Raw genomic sequence first — 17469 nt, forward strand, 5'->3', positions numbered from 1 at the left:
CCTAAAACAGCCATTCTACAAAACTTTTCCTAGACAATTTAAATATCCATTAAAAAAAAAATCCCCACCAGTAATAATTTGGCTACCAAAGGTATTTCAACTAAAACCTTACAATAAAAAGGAAATCAAATAAATAACAGTAAGTGAAGTTTTGATCACACCATATTCTTGCTAATGGAATCTCACAAAAAGATGAACTAGCCACACATGATTGTCTCCACTTTACTAGTGGGACTACTGAGAATCTCAACAGTTTTGTTGCAAAACATTTTACTTTGCAACAGGTTAACTTTCTATTCATTTCTTTAAAAAAAATATTTAAAATGTTAATTTAAAAAAAACATGGTACAGGATAGCAAATGATAAATTGAAAGTATATGAGTTCCCATTGGCTTGATATTATTACTTCCTGCCCTAAGACGGAAGCACTGACTACTTCACTTAAAGGAGAAACAATGATTTTACTTTAATCAATCATCCATTGACATTTTCGTTAACACACATTCACAACATATTGCTCTTGATTATAAGTATATACATAGCTTTGAAGAAGTTACTTTAAAAAAATCAAAAACAGATCTTGTTATAATTTTACAAATTATAATGCTGTACCTATATTAATTCTTTTACAAGGTATCATTGTTAGTGAATTACTATTAAATTATGCTTAGTAATTAATGAATGTTCACCATCCTGGGAGTACTTCCAAAGTCTGCATATACAGTCAGTTTTCATTATTCATGGACGTTATGCTCTATAAAGTTGAGGCAAACACTGAATTAGCAAATACTAAAATCTTAGTTTGGAATGTGTCAAATTCTTAAGACTCTGTGTGTCGGCAAATGATCATGAAAACACTGTTAATATAATGGTTACAAATATATTTTATCAAATAGGTGGATTTGCAAATGTGGAATAACAAGGCCAATTAAATTATTATTTATAGGCAGAACTTCTAGATATATATTTAAATATTGAGGTCATTGTGTTGGCACCTGAGTGTTGTAAAGCTATTTTGAAATAATATGGAGTAGGAAGGCACTGTAGTTTGTTGTCCATAAAAATATACCAAAACATAAGCACTTCTCTTTTTATTATGTTTACACAGTTAACAGGGCTTTAGTTAAATATTCTTTCTGAGGCTTCAGGACAAAAGCTCACAGACAAATCTTTGGATAATCTTAATTGCTGATAATTTCCCTTGACAACAGCAATCGCTTGCAAAATTCCTTATGTTGGGTGTTTTATCTAACAGATTTAAAGGAAATTATGGACATTCAGTTTAGTTTAGGAATGTTGGATCTTAGAAGGCAAATTTAGTGCAAAGTGTTTCCAATTAGTAATATGAAAGAATAGGTTTTGAGAAAAAAATGGGCATGGAAAAAAGGGAGAGGTGAAAGAAACTAGAATTAAAGCAAAACAAGAAGTCTCAGTTCTGTATGCAAAAATATTAAAGAACAGATTAACTTCCAAAAGAATGAAGAAAAAAAGGTAATAAAAAACAAAAAACGTGGCAGCCACTTAGAATAGAGAGGAAAGAATGAAATCAAAGAAGTGCACCAAACTATGGGAAAAGATGCTTGGTGAAATGAAGGGAAAGAAGCTGTGGATGAGGAAAAAAATATACAAAATTATGTACCGTATTTTTCAGACTATAAGACACACTTTTTACCCACCCACCCCCCCCCGCCAAAAAAAAGGTGGGTGGAATGTCTGTGCATCTTATAGACCGAATACGGCCCTGTTTTGGCCTCCCGAAACAGCCCCCCCCATTTTTGGCTCGATTATGTGAAAAGGGGATGTGTGAAGGGTTTGAGAGGCCTGAAGAGTACTCCTGGGGGCTGGGGAGGGCAAAAATGGGATGCATGGGGGGTTCAGAAGATCAAAAATGGGTCAGTTTTTTGCGATAATGGCCAGTTTTTGGCAAAAATGAGATGTGCGGAGGGTTTGGGAGGCCTACAGAATGCTCCTGGGGGCTGGGGAGGGTGAAAACGGGACAAGCAGAGGCAAAAACTATTTTTTTCTTATTTTCCTGTTCGAAATCTAGGTGCATCTTATACTCCGGTGTGTCTTATAGTCCTAAAAATACGGTAATTTCTGCAACCCCCCCTCCAAATATTACCAAAAGATATGTGTATGGAGAGAGAGAGTGTGTATGTGTGTGAGAGAGAGACAGAGAAAGACAAAAAAAAATGGTTGCAAAGACTGTAAGCAAAGGTAGCAAGGAAGGATTAAAGACGTTTAAACGAGGCACACAAAATGCAGAGCAATTTGGATGGAAACAAATGTTTTAGAAGTAAATGAGGGAGGTTAGACAAGGAGGTTCCAAAAGTGTGAATGGAATTGAAAAATAAATAAAAGTAGAGCAATGACTTGGAATAGAGTGAAGTGAGGGTATGTTAAGAGGAGTCTGATAGTGATTACGTCAAAACTAGAATTAAAAGAAAGCTATGAATGTTTTCCAAGAAGAAATATGAACAATTAGTTATAAATAGGCTGCGAACTTTGAAAAACTGTTATGGGTACAGATGGTTTGAGTGAATTAAATATCTACTGAAATATTAATTTATTAAATATGCCACTAAAGGTGCTGATAGTGTATGCAAGGAAAATTTAAGAAGTACAGCATGGCTCTATGAAGGTTAGGGCATATGCATCCCAAACTTTTATTCTTCAGTAGTTCACTGAGAAATTAATTAATGTGAGAAAGTTGTGTGTGTGTGTGTGTGTGTGTGTGTGTGTGTGTGTATAATATTTTACAAACTTAAAAAATATTACATTATGGAATACTTTGGACAACAATGAAGTTGCAGGTTGTTTGCTAAATGCTAAATGCCATAAGTGTAAACAGAAATAATAGGCATGTACAGAAATATATGGAACACTTAGCAAAATAAGGATGAATTATTATTATTAATCAAATGATATCCCATTGACTATTTAATATATTTATAGATAAACGTCTAAGGAATATTTGGGCTGATGTTAGAAGGGTGTTGACTTGGACATAAATGAACATGTTTTTGGCATATAGGTTCTGTTGTTGGCCCACAAGCTGCACAATTTTGAACAAATGTTATAGGTTGCATTGTTACAACAAGGAATGTGGCAATTGTGGATGATGGGGAAAATGTTTGCATGTTATATACATATTTATACCTTGTAAGATGTCTACTAAAAATGGGGAAATGGATAAATTTTAAGATAGGCATGGTCTTATTCATGTTGAAGAGCCATGCTAAGAGCTGTGGTTAGTGCAGTGGTTAGAATGCAGTACTGTAGGCTAACTCACTGCTCACTCCAGGAGTTCAATTCTGACCAGCTCTAGGTTGACTCAGGCCTTCTATCCTTCTGAGGTCAGTAAAATGAGGATCCAGATTGTTGGGGGCAATATGTTGATTCTGTAAATCACTTAAGAGAGGTCTGTAAAGCACTATAAAGCAATATATAAGTCTAAATGCTATTACTATTGATACCAAGATTGACCTGAAGGTAAAATAAATAAATAACTACAAGTTAACCAGCTCAGCTGTGACCTTAATTAGTTGATTAAAGTCCTCCTATAAGCTGGCAGTGCTGCCTGACACTCACAAAACCCTAAACAATTTCATACAGAGGGCTTTTTTTTACCTCCTAAAGGGCTTGGAGCCATGAGCCCACAATAGGCAAAGAGCCAATGCTAGGGTATTCCTTTTTATGTGTATTCACCATTGTGTGCCTGCTTACTCTCTTGTAATCCCTTCTTTTACAATAAAGGTGAAATACACACATTAATTCTCTTCTTGCTAATTATCCTAATGCCAGGGTAAGCATTCCAAAGGGCAGGAGTTGGGGGGGGGGAGGCTATAAGATTTGCCCCTTTTTCCTGCTCCCTCCTGAGTTGAGATCCGGAAACCTTTCCTGCCATTTGGGCTTATCTGACCGTTTGAGGGCTTATCCTTCTGTAAAGCAAAAGAAAACTGAAGTAAAATTGTAAGCATAGTTGTGATCATGTGATTTTTCACTTAGAGACCCTTTCATTAATAATTGTGTTTCCATTCCCTATTCCAGTCATTAAACGACTACCTATCTAGAATGCCGAGTAGAGATTATTTGATGTGATTTTACTTATATTCTTCCAAAACAATACAGACATAATGGTTTACAAAACAATTAACAATATCCATCTAGAAGTTTACAAAACGTTAACAACATGTATCTGTGTTGGTGCAGTGGTTAGAATCCAGTTATTGCAGGCTAACTCTGCTCACATTGCCAGGAGTTCAGTTCCCTCAATCCTAATCAGCTGAAGGTTGACTCAGTCTTCCATCCTTCCAAGGTGGGCAAAATGAGGACCCAGATTGTTGGGGGCAATATGCTGACTCTGTAAACTGCTTAAAGAGGGCTGTAGAGCACTGTAAAATGGCATATAAGTCTAAGTGCTATAGCTATCCATATTTCATTTTAAATATAAAATGAAACAATAATTAAAGTAATAAGAACAAACATATGCAATAGCAACAATTGAATCAATATAAACAATTGAAAATAAAATATATTAAATATGGCATTAACTTACTATTCCAGTGTCGTATCATCAAGAGACAACACTAGATCTGAACAAAAATGGGCAGAGTAACTCTTGTGCTTCATTCAGTTTCAAGCTGTTTCTTCACTGCAAACATTTGATCACAGTCACCTCTTCTGACCTTGCCCATGTAGAATCCAGGTGAGAAAATTTCAGCCTGCCCCTCAGGCAAATACCTACGTCTTCCACTCCAAAATGTGTAAAGTTTACTATAGCAACAGCTGCAGTAGATACAATTAGGGCAAATACCTATGTCTTCCACCTCCAAAATGTGTAAAGTTTACTACAGCAACAGCTGCTGTAGATACAATTAGGGCAAAAAACAAGTCCTTCTTGTTACCCTTACTACAATGGCTTTGTCTTGAGTGTAATCTTTTACCAGCATCTGGTCCAATTCACCCCTAATCTTCCTCCACTGGAACTCCTCAGTAAACACATTAAAAAGTAGGCTCAGAGGCCAATCTTGTCAAATACTCTGGCCTTCTGTAAATTCCAGAAATCAATCAGTGCTTAATTGGACGGCTTTACAAAGTTCTGAAATCTATTTGGATCTTATATGTCAAACTCAGAGCCTGCGGGCCAGATCTGGCCTGCGGGGTGCTTAGATTTGGCCTGCAGTGCTGCCCCGGAAACAGCAAAGGACTGGCCTGGATGCCACGTGCAGCCCTCTGCCAGCAAAAATGGAGCTCCCCCTCCCAAGCTCTGTTTTCACTCGAAGAGGGCTGCAGGAGGCTGTCTACTCTGAAAACGCCCCTCCCGACCTGTTTTCACTGGCAGAGGGCTACCAAAACAAACTAAAAGCAAAACAAAAGGATAAATGTTTCCCCTTTTGCATTTGAGCATGCAAGAAGAGACAGGATAGGAGAAAGGGAAAGAGGAAAGACAAAGAAAAAGAAGGAAAGATGCGGAGAGAGCAAGAAAGGAAAAATAGGGAGAGGGGAAGTAAGGAGAATGAAAAAGGAAGGGAGGGAGGGACGGAGGAAGGAAGGAAGATTATAATCAGAGTGAGGGTGAGTCTGAGGGAAGTTCTGCCTTAGCACTTGGCCACCATAGATGCCCCCGACATGGCCATGCCCCTCCCCCCTGAGGTCAAAAACAACCCTGATGCAGCCCTCAATTAAATCAAGTTTGACACCCTTGCCCTACAGACTTGAGGCAGATCTCTTAGCTGGTCTACCCATTGTGCAGAAGCATTCTGGGGTGACAAATCTCAGAGTAATCATGGGTTGATCTGACTACGCGAAAGGACTCACTCTTCTACCTTCCAATTTCAGATCACTGATGAGTTGATGGGACCTAAAACCCAAACCTAAAGTGTAACTGCCTATGTATGTCATTTCCAACCCATGACTGACTCCTGAACTTTCCCAAAACCTTCTTTACACATATGGAAATTAAAATTATTACCCAAAGCCCAGCCCCACAGTAAGTCCCAAGAAGTCAAGGAGAAAATTGGCAATGCAGCAAGATAAATTGCATAAGCAGGATCCTAACTGTCCCACTAGCTCAAAATTATAATACTTACTGACAACCACATATATGGCAAGACCATGAATTGTCATTAGATCACCCTTGACACTGCCTCCACCATCTAGGGATTAAGACTGCTATAAGACAGAATTTAGTGAGAGTGACATTGTCACTCTCCCAAACCAAATCTCAATGATATAATAAAACCTTGAACCTTGACCTTGAAACCCACAGCAACTGTAAATTGGGAAGGAATGTATGGACTGTATTACAACATTTAAAAACAGACACTATAATGAAATAGTATATTTTAACTTCAAGGTAACCCTAATATTGCCAGTTTTAAGTAATTTTGCCGTTATCAGTTTTAGTTAATCACCATTATAGCAATACTACTTAGACTTATATACTGCTTCAAAGTGCTTTACAGCACTCTCTAAGTAGTTTATAGAGTCAGCATACTGACCCAACAATCTGGGCCCTCATTTTACTGATCTTGGAAGGATGGAAAGTTGAGTCAACCTTGAGCCGGATAGAATCAAACTCCTGGCAGTTGGCAGAAATAGCCTGCAATACTGCATTCTAACCATTGTGCTACCACTGCGCTTATCATTGCATCTTTAATGTTAACATTATTTATACTAATCTTTATGGTAGAAAGCATCAAGTACAGCTGTTTGAATGAGATCGTAAATGTTTTAGACAGCTAATCTGTCAGCACACCATGAGTCCCTGCTTTTCTCACCATGGAACATGGCTTGGAATATTGATGTAAATCACAGAAAAGAAACTGTTGTTTTAGCTAGCAGAAAAATAACCTCATCCTACCAGCATGTTACAGTAAAACCAAATATGAAATTTGGGCAATTCTAAAGATATTTACTTAATGATATATAGGTACTCAACTGACAACTGTAATTGAGCCCAGAATTACAGTTGTTAAGTCATTGTGGTGATTAAGCATATCACCACATAACCAGTTTTGAGTATACAACAATTTTGCAGCAGTCATTAAGTGAATGCTTTGGTTGTAAAGCAAATTCACCCCTGAATTTTACTCAATGACCTTTTTGCTGGAAATAAATGCTGGAAACTGGCAAAACAGTAAAAAAAATATGGGCATATGGCCATAGGATGCTGCAAACTGCCACAAAAGTGAACCAGCTACCAGGTACCCAAAATATGATCACATGACTACAAGAGTGTATTTGTGCAGCTGTAGCAACTTCAAAATCAAGTAGTAAGTAGCTTTTGGGTGAGTCCATCCTAACTTTGAATGCTCATTAAACAACTGATCATAAGTTGAAGACTACCTGTAGATTCACCAATGAACTTTAAGAGTATAAACATTAAAATATTTCACAGATTCAGAATTTGTAGAAAAGCCGTTTACTCAAATGCTGAAGATTTGGAACTACTGATTTTCAACATCAAAAACTAACTAAATGATGAACTTAAAGAAAACAGTAACACTCCTACCATATCATATTACAGCAAATTAACATAATGTAGTCAGAGAACAAGACTGCAGAACTAAATTTCCATTTTTGGGGTAATACTATGGAGTAAAAAATATTGTGCATGTCATTCAATCCATCAAATTATACACCATGTAACTATAATTAGCACAAAATGAATTCCCATGATTCTTCTAAATTTTGTTTTTAATATTATATAATAGCTTATCGTATTTTTAAGATTTAGGAGCATAATCTCCTAAATCTTATTGCCAAATTGCCTTTAAAGAACTGTTCAATCATATCTTCAGTGAAGGTCCTGCTGAAAACCTCTGTACACTTATGTGAGGGATTTCTCTGTGGTGGCACCTCATTCTGGAACACTTTCTACTCTGAGGCACCAATTATAACATACCGTGTTTCCCCAAATATAAGACAGGGTCTTATTTTCTTTTGATCCCTGAAATAAGCAGTTGGCCTTAATTTCCCGGAGGTCTTATTTTTTAGGTGCAGGAGGCAGTGAGCGTGGTCACCTTATGGCAGCTGCTGTGTTGCAATATTTTCGGAGAGGGCTTATTTTAGCGCATGGACTCAAAAGCCCAATTGAGCTTATTATCCAGGGAGGTATTATTTTCGGGGAAACAGGGTATTCTCTTGAAACTTTGTCCAAGTCTTCCCAGCATGAATGATGGAAGAATGTTTATCATTTTAAGAAATACATTAAAAAAAACCGTGGTATTTTATTGTTTTGAAGTATTCTACTGCTGTTCTTACCATTAACCGCTTTGAGACGCTTTGGCAGAGAAGTATCAATATATTTAATAAAAGGCATAAATAATGATACAGAAGAGAAAGTTAATCACAACCAGATGACAGAAACATTCCAAATTTGGATGTTTTCACATGTAACTAAACAGATATGAGGATGGCCACTTTTTTAAAACATATAAACATCTGCAAGTAATGAACTGCAAATGTTGCTAAAATTTACAATATTTAAAAGCAGGTAAAATCTTTATGAATAATATGTTGAAAACACTAAAGAATCAGTTTCCACCTAAATTGCTACCTTTGACAAAAAGAAAGAAAACAAGTTGCATACCTGTAACATCTTCAGGTTCTGCTACCACAATGTGAGCATTTAATTCCTGTAATTTATGGTGCAATTCCTCTAGCTTCTTGTTTGATTTTTTCAAAATGTTGTCTATATAAGCCAAGTTTTTTTTATCTGTAGTCACCTTCCTGAGGTTTTCTGCTCCTTCTTTGATTTTAAGTTCCTTCCTTATTTCCCGTTTAATTTGGTCCTTCACTTCATCCAAATTATGTTGTACCATTGTGTCCGAATAATCAAATTTCTGTCCAATATTCACGTTCTCAGGAACAATGATATTTCGCACATCTCCCTATAAAAATCAGAAAAATATATTAATTCATTAGTTTGCAAAAACTGAGTTTCTACTGTTCATTTGTTTTCAGACATTCTTTACCCAAAAGTCACAGAGCTTAATATGCTGACAACACTAATATAAGTGTCAGATTTAGAAAATCTGTTGTATGCTATTTTTAACCTAAATGCCTTAAAATTCCACAAGATTTGCAACACAGGAATTTTATTCTGATAAGCTTGAGAATCACAGCAATCCTACACATACTCAAAACTAAGTCCCACTGAGTTACCTGAGAACTTTTCCTACTTAAATGTATATACCATATCAGCTCTAATACTTGTTGGGAAATATATGTAAGCAATTATGCTGCACACTATTAATATATTAAAATGTTCATTTTTTCTCTTTTTCTCCTGCACGCATCTGAAATATAGTCACATATGCTCAATTTTATACAACTTTATTATAGTCAGGTTATTTCAACCAAATTTGGAACAAAAATTCCAATTGAACGCCAGGGTATTTCAGAATCTATATCTAGTAAGTCACATATATATGGACTAACCAAAGATATTTGGCCACAACTCAATCATACAGAATTATCTTTATCTGAGGTGTTATCTCATTTATATATCACCCCTACAAAGACAAAAACCATCATTTTTTCCTAGACAATTCATCCTTTCATCTTCTTTCTAACTGTGTGAACACATACAGGCACTCACAGATAACAAATATGCAGTCTAGAATGATTATAAGACATTGGTGAAACTTGCCATATTTTTCAGATGTCAATTATCCATTGGTCCATTTAATACTGATTTTCCACAATGTCCAAAACACTTGTCAAAACAGATAATTAAACTAAGAGCTGAAGTCCAAATCCTAAATAAAAATAAACCACTTTAGAAGCTGGTTGGTAATGAGATCAAATCTGATTAGGAAAAGCACGCACATATATAATCTTGCACTATTATAGGTTACTCACTGGTCGACTTAATAGTAATATGTCACTTGAACCATTACTGTACATGTTTTATATAGTAGGATGTTTGACTACTTGTTGATATTGAAAAAGTATATGATAACGTAGAGTTTTGAGTTACAGAATCATCTGCAAGAATATGAAGAATATGAATAAGTGCATATGATGCAGTATCAGAATTGTGTAAGAATAAATGAAATGCTTAGAGAATGATTCAATAGGCAGCAAGATAAGGATGTATAGTATCCCCTTGAGAGTTTAATGTATTTATGGAAAAAGGCATAAGGAATGCTTCTGCTGATGCTTGAAGGGTGTTGGTTGGAATTTAAATACATGAATACTTTTGTATACAAATGATCTCATGTTGTTAAGCTGACAACCCTAAATATTTCTAGCAAATATTATATACATTATATGTTGCAATGACATGCCTGGATTGGAGTGCAGTTAAATAAATGTTATCAAAGGGAATGGTAATTGAGTTTCACAGGGAAAGCTGGGTAAATACTGGAAAATTATACATAAATGATGAAAAAGAGCAATTTGTGCCCCTTGATAGAGTGTTTACTTATATAGGGAAATGGATGCAAAGTTTTTAAACATATAAACAATGTAAAAAAAAGTTAATGGATAATGTATTGGGGAGAATGAAACTTTGTTAAAAGAAGCATAATGTATTTCTTCCCTTTTAAAATATGGATGTGTGAATAGGGTGTGTTAGGTGAAATGTAAAAAGAAGTTGAATATTTTGGTAATGGAGTACATAAAAGAACACAGGTGGTAAAATAAAAAGAGATGGGATCAAAACTTAATGAGCACTGAATTAATGTACACTGAATACAAAGCAGAGTGACACATGAAAGAATTTGTTGAGGTAGTTTGGTGATATGGTGAGAATGAATGAGAAATTATAAAACAAATTATAAATATAGCAAATAGCTTAAGAGAAAGGAGAAGACTGAGAAAACAGGAAACTATTTTAATAGGAAACCATTATTCTTCTGTTACTAAATATTCTTTCAAAAGCCATGGTATTTTCTATCAAGTAGTCTGTAATACTACATTATTTGTAAAATTTAATCTAATGTAGTATTTGAACTTTACCCTGACACCATTGCAATTTTTTGAAGAAGAAATTGTTTTGTGTGATGAACTGTACATGCTGAAGGTGTAATGGCTCGGACCTCCTGATGATTCCAATGAAAGGCCTCCAAACCCTCTTCTCACAACTCTGCTACACCCCTTTGCAATTCCCAAGGATTGCCAGCTCTGTTATCTCCCACAAGTCACTTTATTCTAGTGGAAACCCTTTTCAGAGCAGTTGGTTTTCCAGTAAGAAAATGGCAGATCCCTTTCAGTCTGAAGAAGGCTGAAAAATAAATTAATTAATTAAAAAAAATCATTTACTGAAGAAGAAACAGCTGCTGTCTACCAAAGAACTTTTTTCCCTGAGCCACCTGATCTCACGTCATATCTCAGTTCATAGAATGAATCAGAATATATGTTACAAGTAGGTTCACTGACACTATCTTGATGTCCAAATTACTAGATCCAGCCTTGTTCCTGCTGACTTTGAAGATGGGGATTTTCCCTTTTCTGGCTTTCAGATAACCCTAGAGGAGACACAGAAATGCCTAAAGAAGGAGAAAAAAATTGGAGATTGCCCATGCCAATAGTAAAAACCCAAGAGAGGAAACCCACTCTCCTGATTGGCTCCTCAGCATCTGATTTAATCAGATTTGGGTGTCTCTGTCTTTATTATCTGGATTGAGAGGGTATATGGTTAAGGCTCTAAACTAAATCATGTTCAGTCCATCCTCAGCCTGAAAGCCCACTGATTGACTTTAGTAAGTCACCCTGCCTCAGTACATCACACTTCATAGTATTAGGAGGAAGGACATATTGCCTGATCTTAAACTCATGAATGAAAAACAGGATATTAATCTAATAAACAAGGTTAATACTGGTGAGTTGATTTTTTTCCTTATTCAGTTTCTGAACATCTCAAAAATGAATTTTTCCACATTCAATTTTACATTAGTTGAAAATTAAATAATCAGTAACCACAAAGAGAAGGAAGAAGGAATATTGGACTAATGATTTAAAAATTAACAAACTTCCTAAATAAAATATTTACCCCCATTTTTTATAAAATCAGTAAGTGCATTTAAGTAGATTCTAAATGGATTGAACTTTGAATACGAGGAACTTGAGGAAAATTTGAGCTTTCTTCCCAATAATTTAGTAAATTCTGCAATAACATCCACTCATCTAGTAACCAGAATAGGCTAGAATCACCCAGATATTTGAGAGATATTGTGAGATATTTGAAAAGTTTTGTATAATAAAACCAAACAATTTCAAATTTATTGAGCATATTTTACTATCAGAAGTGGATGCTTAATTAATAAGAAATACAAATCAATAATTTACTTTTAAAATATTTGTTAAACTTGTATGAGTTATGTTACACCCACTTATCCTGTTTAAAAAAAGATTAGATTGTGTGGTTTGCAAAAGAATAGATCAAGTGGGAAATGAGAGGTCACTTATATCAGTGATCTCCAACCTTGGCAACTTTAAGACCTGTGGACTTCAACTCCCAGAGTTCCTCAGCCAGCTGGCTGAGGAACTCTGGGAGTTGAAGTCCACAGGTCTTAAAGTTGCCAAGGTTGGAGACTTATATAGAGCAGTGCTGTTTCTGACCAGGAGGCTGCATTCAGCTCATGGAACCTCAACCATGATCAGATCACTTACTGTCACACCAAGGAAAACAGAAGGTTAATATTTTCCTTTAAGAACAAATCATTTTCTTCTACATTTCATATTCTGTTTATGTGCTTATGTGTATAAAATGTTCTATTTTATTGTTATCCATTCGGAGTTGGCAAGGGTTGTAGTAGGAAATAAATGTATAAAATATTGGAGAGAGAAAAGACAGGCACTTTTTTCCCTCTATGCACTGAAAGTTAAATAGGCAGAGGAAGGAAAAGAAAATTATCCTCGTTTGGAGTAAATTATAAATGGCTTGGTTTGCACAGCACATTAAACCATGGGGATTCATAATGTTCCAATCATAAGGCAGACATTTCATATATGCTAAGTTTGAAGCCAACATGTTTTCTGAGAGTTTGTTTCCAACTCAGAATGCATATTTTGTCCCCAGCAGGAATTATTATTATTTTATTATTTTGAGTATTCTCAGCATTTTGAGCACTGCCACTGGACTATGTTCTGTGACAATTCAGGTTTTTCCCCCCCACAACCTAGTCTACATAGCAGCAGATCCCAGTTATACTCCTGTTCTGATTAGCTAAGATGTGTAATGTAAAAATTTGAGAAGGAGCAGTTGTTGCCAGAAAAAAAGAAGACCTTACACAGCTGCATGCCTATCAGTCCAACTGATAAATTACTTTTTAAAACCACTTTGCTGTAGGAAAGCTAAGACTGGCATGGATGGATTATGTTATATTAAGCTTCATTTTGTAGGTAGATAGTGTGCATAGTGAATCCTACTGAGGTTATGTACATACTACTGGTAGTACAATATTCGTTTGAGTTGTTAAATTCTGACGCCTATGTCTTCTTGTTGTAAGGTTAATATTCTCTATGTAATTAAGAAGTACCAGCAGCTAGCAACACTATTATACCATGTGCAGGGAAAAATCAGCAGAGAATCACACAAATTATTTTGCTAGGCTTGCACTTGGTAAGCAGCTACAAAAAGAAGATACATATCAAAACTCCTTATATTGCTTAGTAAATGGGAGGTCAGATTAGTGAAAGAGATTATATATATATAAAGATTCCTGAAGGAAATTATTTATTAAAACTGAAATGACAGCTGTCTGATTTTCCGTGATTTCAATGATAAGAGATAGCAACTCATTATAGACACTGCCTCACCCTTACTTGTGGTCCTGGCTGAAAAACAAGAAAGTGGCAACTGATCCTAAATTCTCAAATGTTTTTTTTCCCCTGGCTAGAGCACTGTTGAGTTTTATTCCACCAAATGTATTCCTACAGAAAGGATCAAATGAGACTGTTTGGTTTCAAGCACAGAACAAAATACATTTCCCTTTTTATATTTCTATATTAAATCATAAAGCGTGCTTCAATATTATTATTATGTGAATTTACATTAAGCAGAAATCAAGGAAGCTTCATAGTCCAATGCAGCAGTGAAACTCTGAAAAAGAAGAGAGGCTGGCTACTTCAGGTGCATGAAGTTCAAAACCACCAATGCATCTTTAACATGAATAAGCATAACATTACATGATCTGCATTTAAGAATAAGAGAAACAAGTCAGCTTTCCTAGGTAACATCCATTCAAGTGCTAGAAGAGTGCTATCATGCCACTCCAGGTATCCATTCTCAAAGCTCCTTCAAATCCTTGGTTCTACCACAAAACCGCGGACGACAAAATCGCGGTCGACGAAAGCACGTATGTGACGTCATCACAGTGCGACGGAAAAGATTGAAAAATGTAAAAATAAAGTGAAAACCTTACCCTAACCCCCCCAAACCTAACCCTAAACCTAACCCTTAACCTAACCCTAAACCTAACCCTTAACCTAACGAAAAACCTAACCCTAACCCTTAACCTAACCCTAACCCTAAACCTAACCCTTACCTTTATGTGAATCGGCTTTCTGTAATTTAATTTTTATTTCAATTTTTCGATTTTTTTCGTCGCGTTGTGATGATGTCACATACGCGCTTTCGTCGACCGCGCTTTTGTGGAATGCGGTTTTGACGGGTCACGCAAATCCTTTATATGGCTTAGTTTCCAATATACTCTGATCAGTGTTATCATTTTCGCACCCTTTCCAATTGGTTAGAATCTTTCTTAAATTGGGATGCTCAGAATTGAACATAGTTCTTGAAGGAAGGGAGCTGACCCAAAGAAAAGAATACAACAATTATCTTCCATTTGAAAAACATATGTTGCTGATGTAGCTCAAAATTGTACTGATCTTTGCAGCCACATTTACCCTTGCTGGTTCATATTAAATTTGCAATCCTCTTCTGCAAGTACTATTACCAAGCCAGATATAGGCCGTCCTATATATGTATGTTTGATTTTTTTTGTTTCCTGAGTGAAGAATTTGGAACTTGCCTCTGAAATTCAATGTGCTATTTTCAGCCTATTCTGCCAAATTACAAAAAATAGTATCGATTTTTATAGTTGTCAAGTGTCAATAATCCATTCAAATTTATATTTTGATGAGCGTAAGTTGCAATTCTTTATCCAAATCATTAAAATACGGAAGTGTAAAGGATCCAGAACTGATCATTGATCATGCACCTGTACATGGCACCTTCCCCCAACTCAATGGATAACTCTTTGGAGAAGAAAGCCCTTTGAGAAGGTTTTTGTCTCCTCTAAGTAACATAATATGACAAATGCAGTATATTAAAATATTGTGGAACTATTTCTCCTGAAAAAAACTCTGAATAACAATATTTAATCAAGAACAATCTCCTTCAATACAATGGCCCAATTCAAACAGTAATACTAAACTAAAGAGCAACATTATGGAAACAATTATTTTGAAATTAATAGAGATTATGGCAGATTTTATTTTTTATTTACACCCACATGATTCAGTGAAGGAAAGAGTATTAAATATGTTTACCACTTTGAATTATTTATAAAAATAATAAAGGCAGGATAAAATTAAACACTGAGACTCTATTGCAATTTAAGGAACAAAATGATTTTTATATAAAAACACATTCCTTGTTAACAAGGCTTCTTAAACTAGGCTAATTTCAATAGGAAACTTTTTAAATCAAAATTTTCTGGAGAAATAGGGTAGGGTACTGTAATTTTGTTACAGCTATTGTTGCATAAGTGAGACTCAGAAACTATTTTTGTTTCTCATCTCAAATTTAAATGCCACCTTGACCTCCTAGGTCCCTTCCAACTCTGTTATTCTGTCAAATATACAACAGTATGTAATACAACAAAATATATACCGTACATCTATATCACAAAGATATATTACTAGTAACAGATTTCTTTTTGTTTCTTTGTTATCTACAGAAATGTCTAAACTACGAGGACTGTACTGAGCTGGAGAAATAGCAAATGTATATACAGAGGAAGACTTAATTATAAGTGGTATAGCTAGTTAAGCAAGTTTACAAGGGAAGTATGTATGACTCAGAATGAAATTTATGCCACTACACTGATCCCATAGAAAGTATACAAATAATAAAGCTCCAAGAGTTCAGGTGTTCAATGGACAAACTGTATAATAAGGTTGTGCAACATTTAAATTTAAAGGGAAATCTGTGTTTCGGAACATGCGTGGGTACATATGTAGCACCTGTTGATAATTTCTTAGCTCAAATTAATCTTTTTTGAAGATCATGTTGCTGACAGGTGTCACATAAGAACCTGTATACTCCTAAACTTCCTTTCCCCTTAGAATCCGAAATTCTGAACAGTCTAACAAACACCATGAATCATAGTATGGTATGCATATATATAATTTTCTGAGCCATTTTTTAATAAATTTTTCTGCCTATGACAATAAAAGCATTCAGCATGAAACCAATTAAGGTCTAGTCAGTTTCAGGCAGTATTCCCAGTGGGCAGGAAGGTTTTATTCAACTAATTAAAGTCACATCGTCAATGAGTGGAAACTTCTTATAGACATAGTATAAAAAAGAAAATGAATTTGTGACATGATTTTGATGTTTGGAAAGAATAGTTCGGGAACGGACTTCTGTTTTTCTCCCTCTGGAGGCTTCAGGGAAGCCTTCTGAAGCCTCCGGGCGAGGTCGTTTTTGCCCTCCCCAGGCTCCTAGAAAGCCTCTGGAGCCTGGGGAGGGCGAAAAACGGGTCCATCATGTGCCAAAAGTGGGGGGAGGGCACTTATATGTGTGGGGTGTGTGTGTGTTGCTCACATAAATTATGGGTGTGGGCATGACGTGCACAAGCCCCCTGCGCTCCCTCTGCTTTTGGCACACAATGGCAAAAAGGTTAGCATCACTGGGCTATAAGAGAATTATCATATAGACTAGAGAGAGAGGGGACTGATTAGGTTTCTCAAGAGGAAGATTAGAAGCCACTTCTTTATTTTACTTACACACACAAGCACACACACAAACACACACACACACTTTGTTTATTTTCTTTGTCTCTTTTTTTCCTTTCTCGTATCTACTTTTTTTTCTTTGAATGTTTATTTTACTTACACACACAAGCACACACACACACACACACACACTTTGTTTATTTTCTTTGTCTCTTTTTTCCTTTCTCGTATCTACTTTATTTTTTTTTCTTTGAATGTTAATGTTAAGCTATTGTAAAACCTTTTAATAAAAGCTATTAAGCAGGTGAGATGGCAAAAATAAAATTTAAAAAACGCAGAGCAGTCAAGCATAGGACACTGTACCATATAACTTTATCTGAATGGAAGGGCAATAGCCAGTGATCTTCCCAATTAGCGACCATTTCATTTCTTATTTAAGGGAAAGTTTGAGATTGCCAAACAAGAGGAGGGTATACTATAAGCCTTTGGAAGCAGATCAGGTCTTGTAGGACACTACAAGAAATGCTAGTACTCTAATTTATTGATATAGGC

At 35.7% G+C, this 17469-nt stretch overlaps 1 protein-coding gene across 1 annotated transcript in view; it reads right to left on the reverse strand.

Moving 5' to 3' along the window:
• PKN2 (protein kinase N2) overlaps window positions 1-17469 on the reverse strand; it is a 61445-nt gene that overhangs the window by 28627 nt on the left and 15349 nt on the right. The window contains exon 2 of the mRNA XM_032217888.1: window positions 8597-8897. Coding sequence (XP_032073779.1) covers window positions 8597-8897 — 301 coding nt within the window. The remainder of the gene's footprint in view (window positions 1-8596; window positions 8898-17469) is intronic.

The sequence above is a fragment of the Thamnophis elegans genome, chromosome 5, assembly GCF_009769535.1.
Source record: "Thamnophis elegans isolate rThaEle1 chromosome 5, rThaEle1.pri, whole genome shotgun sequence".
Taxonomy (NCBI): domain Eukaryota; kingdom Metazoa; phylum Chordata; class Lepidosauria; order Squamata; family Colubridae; genus Thamnophis; species Thamnophis elegans.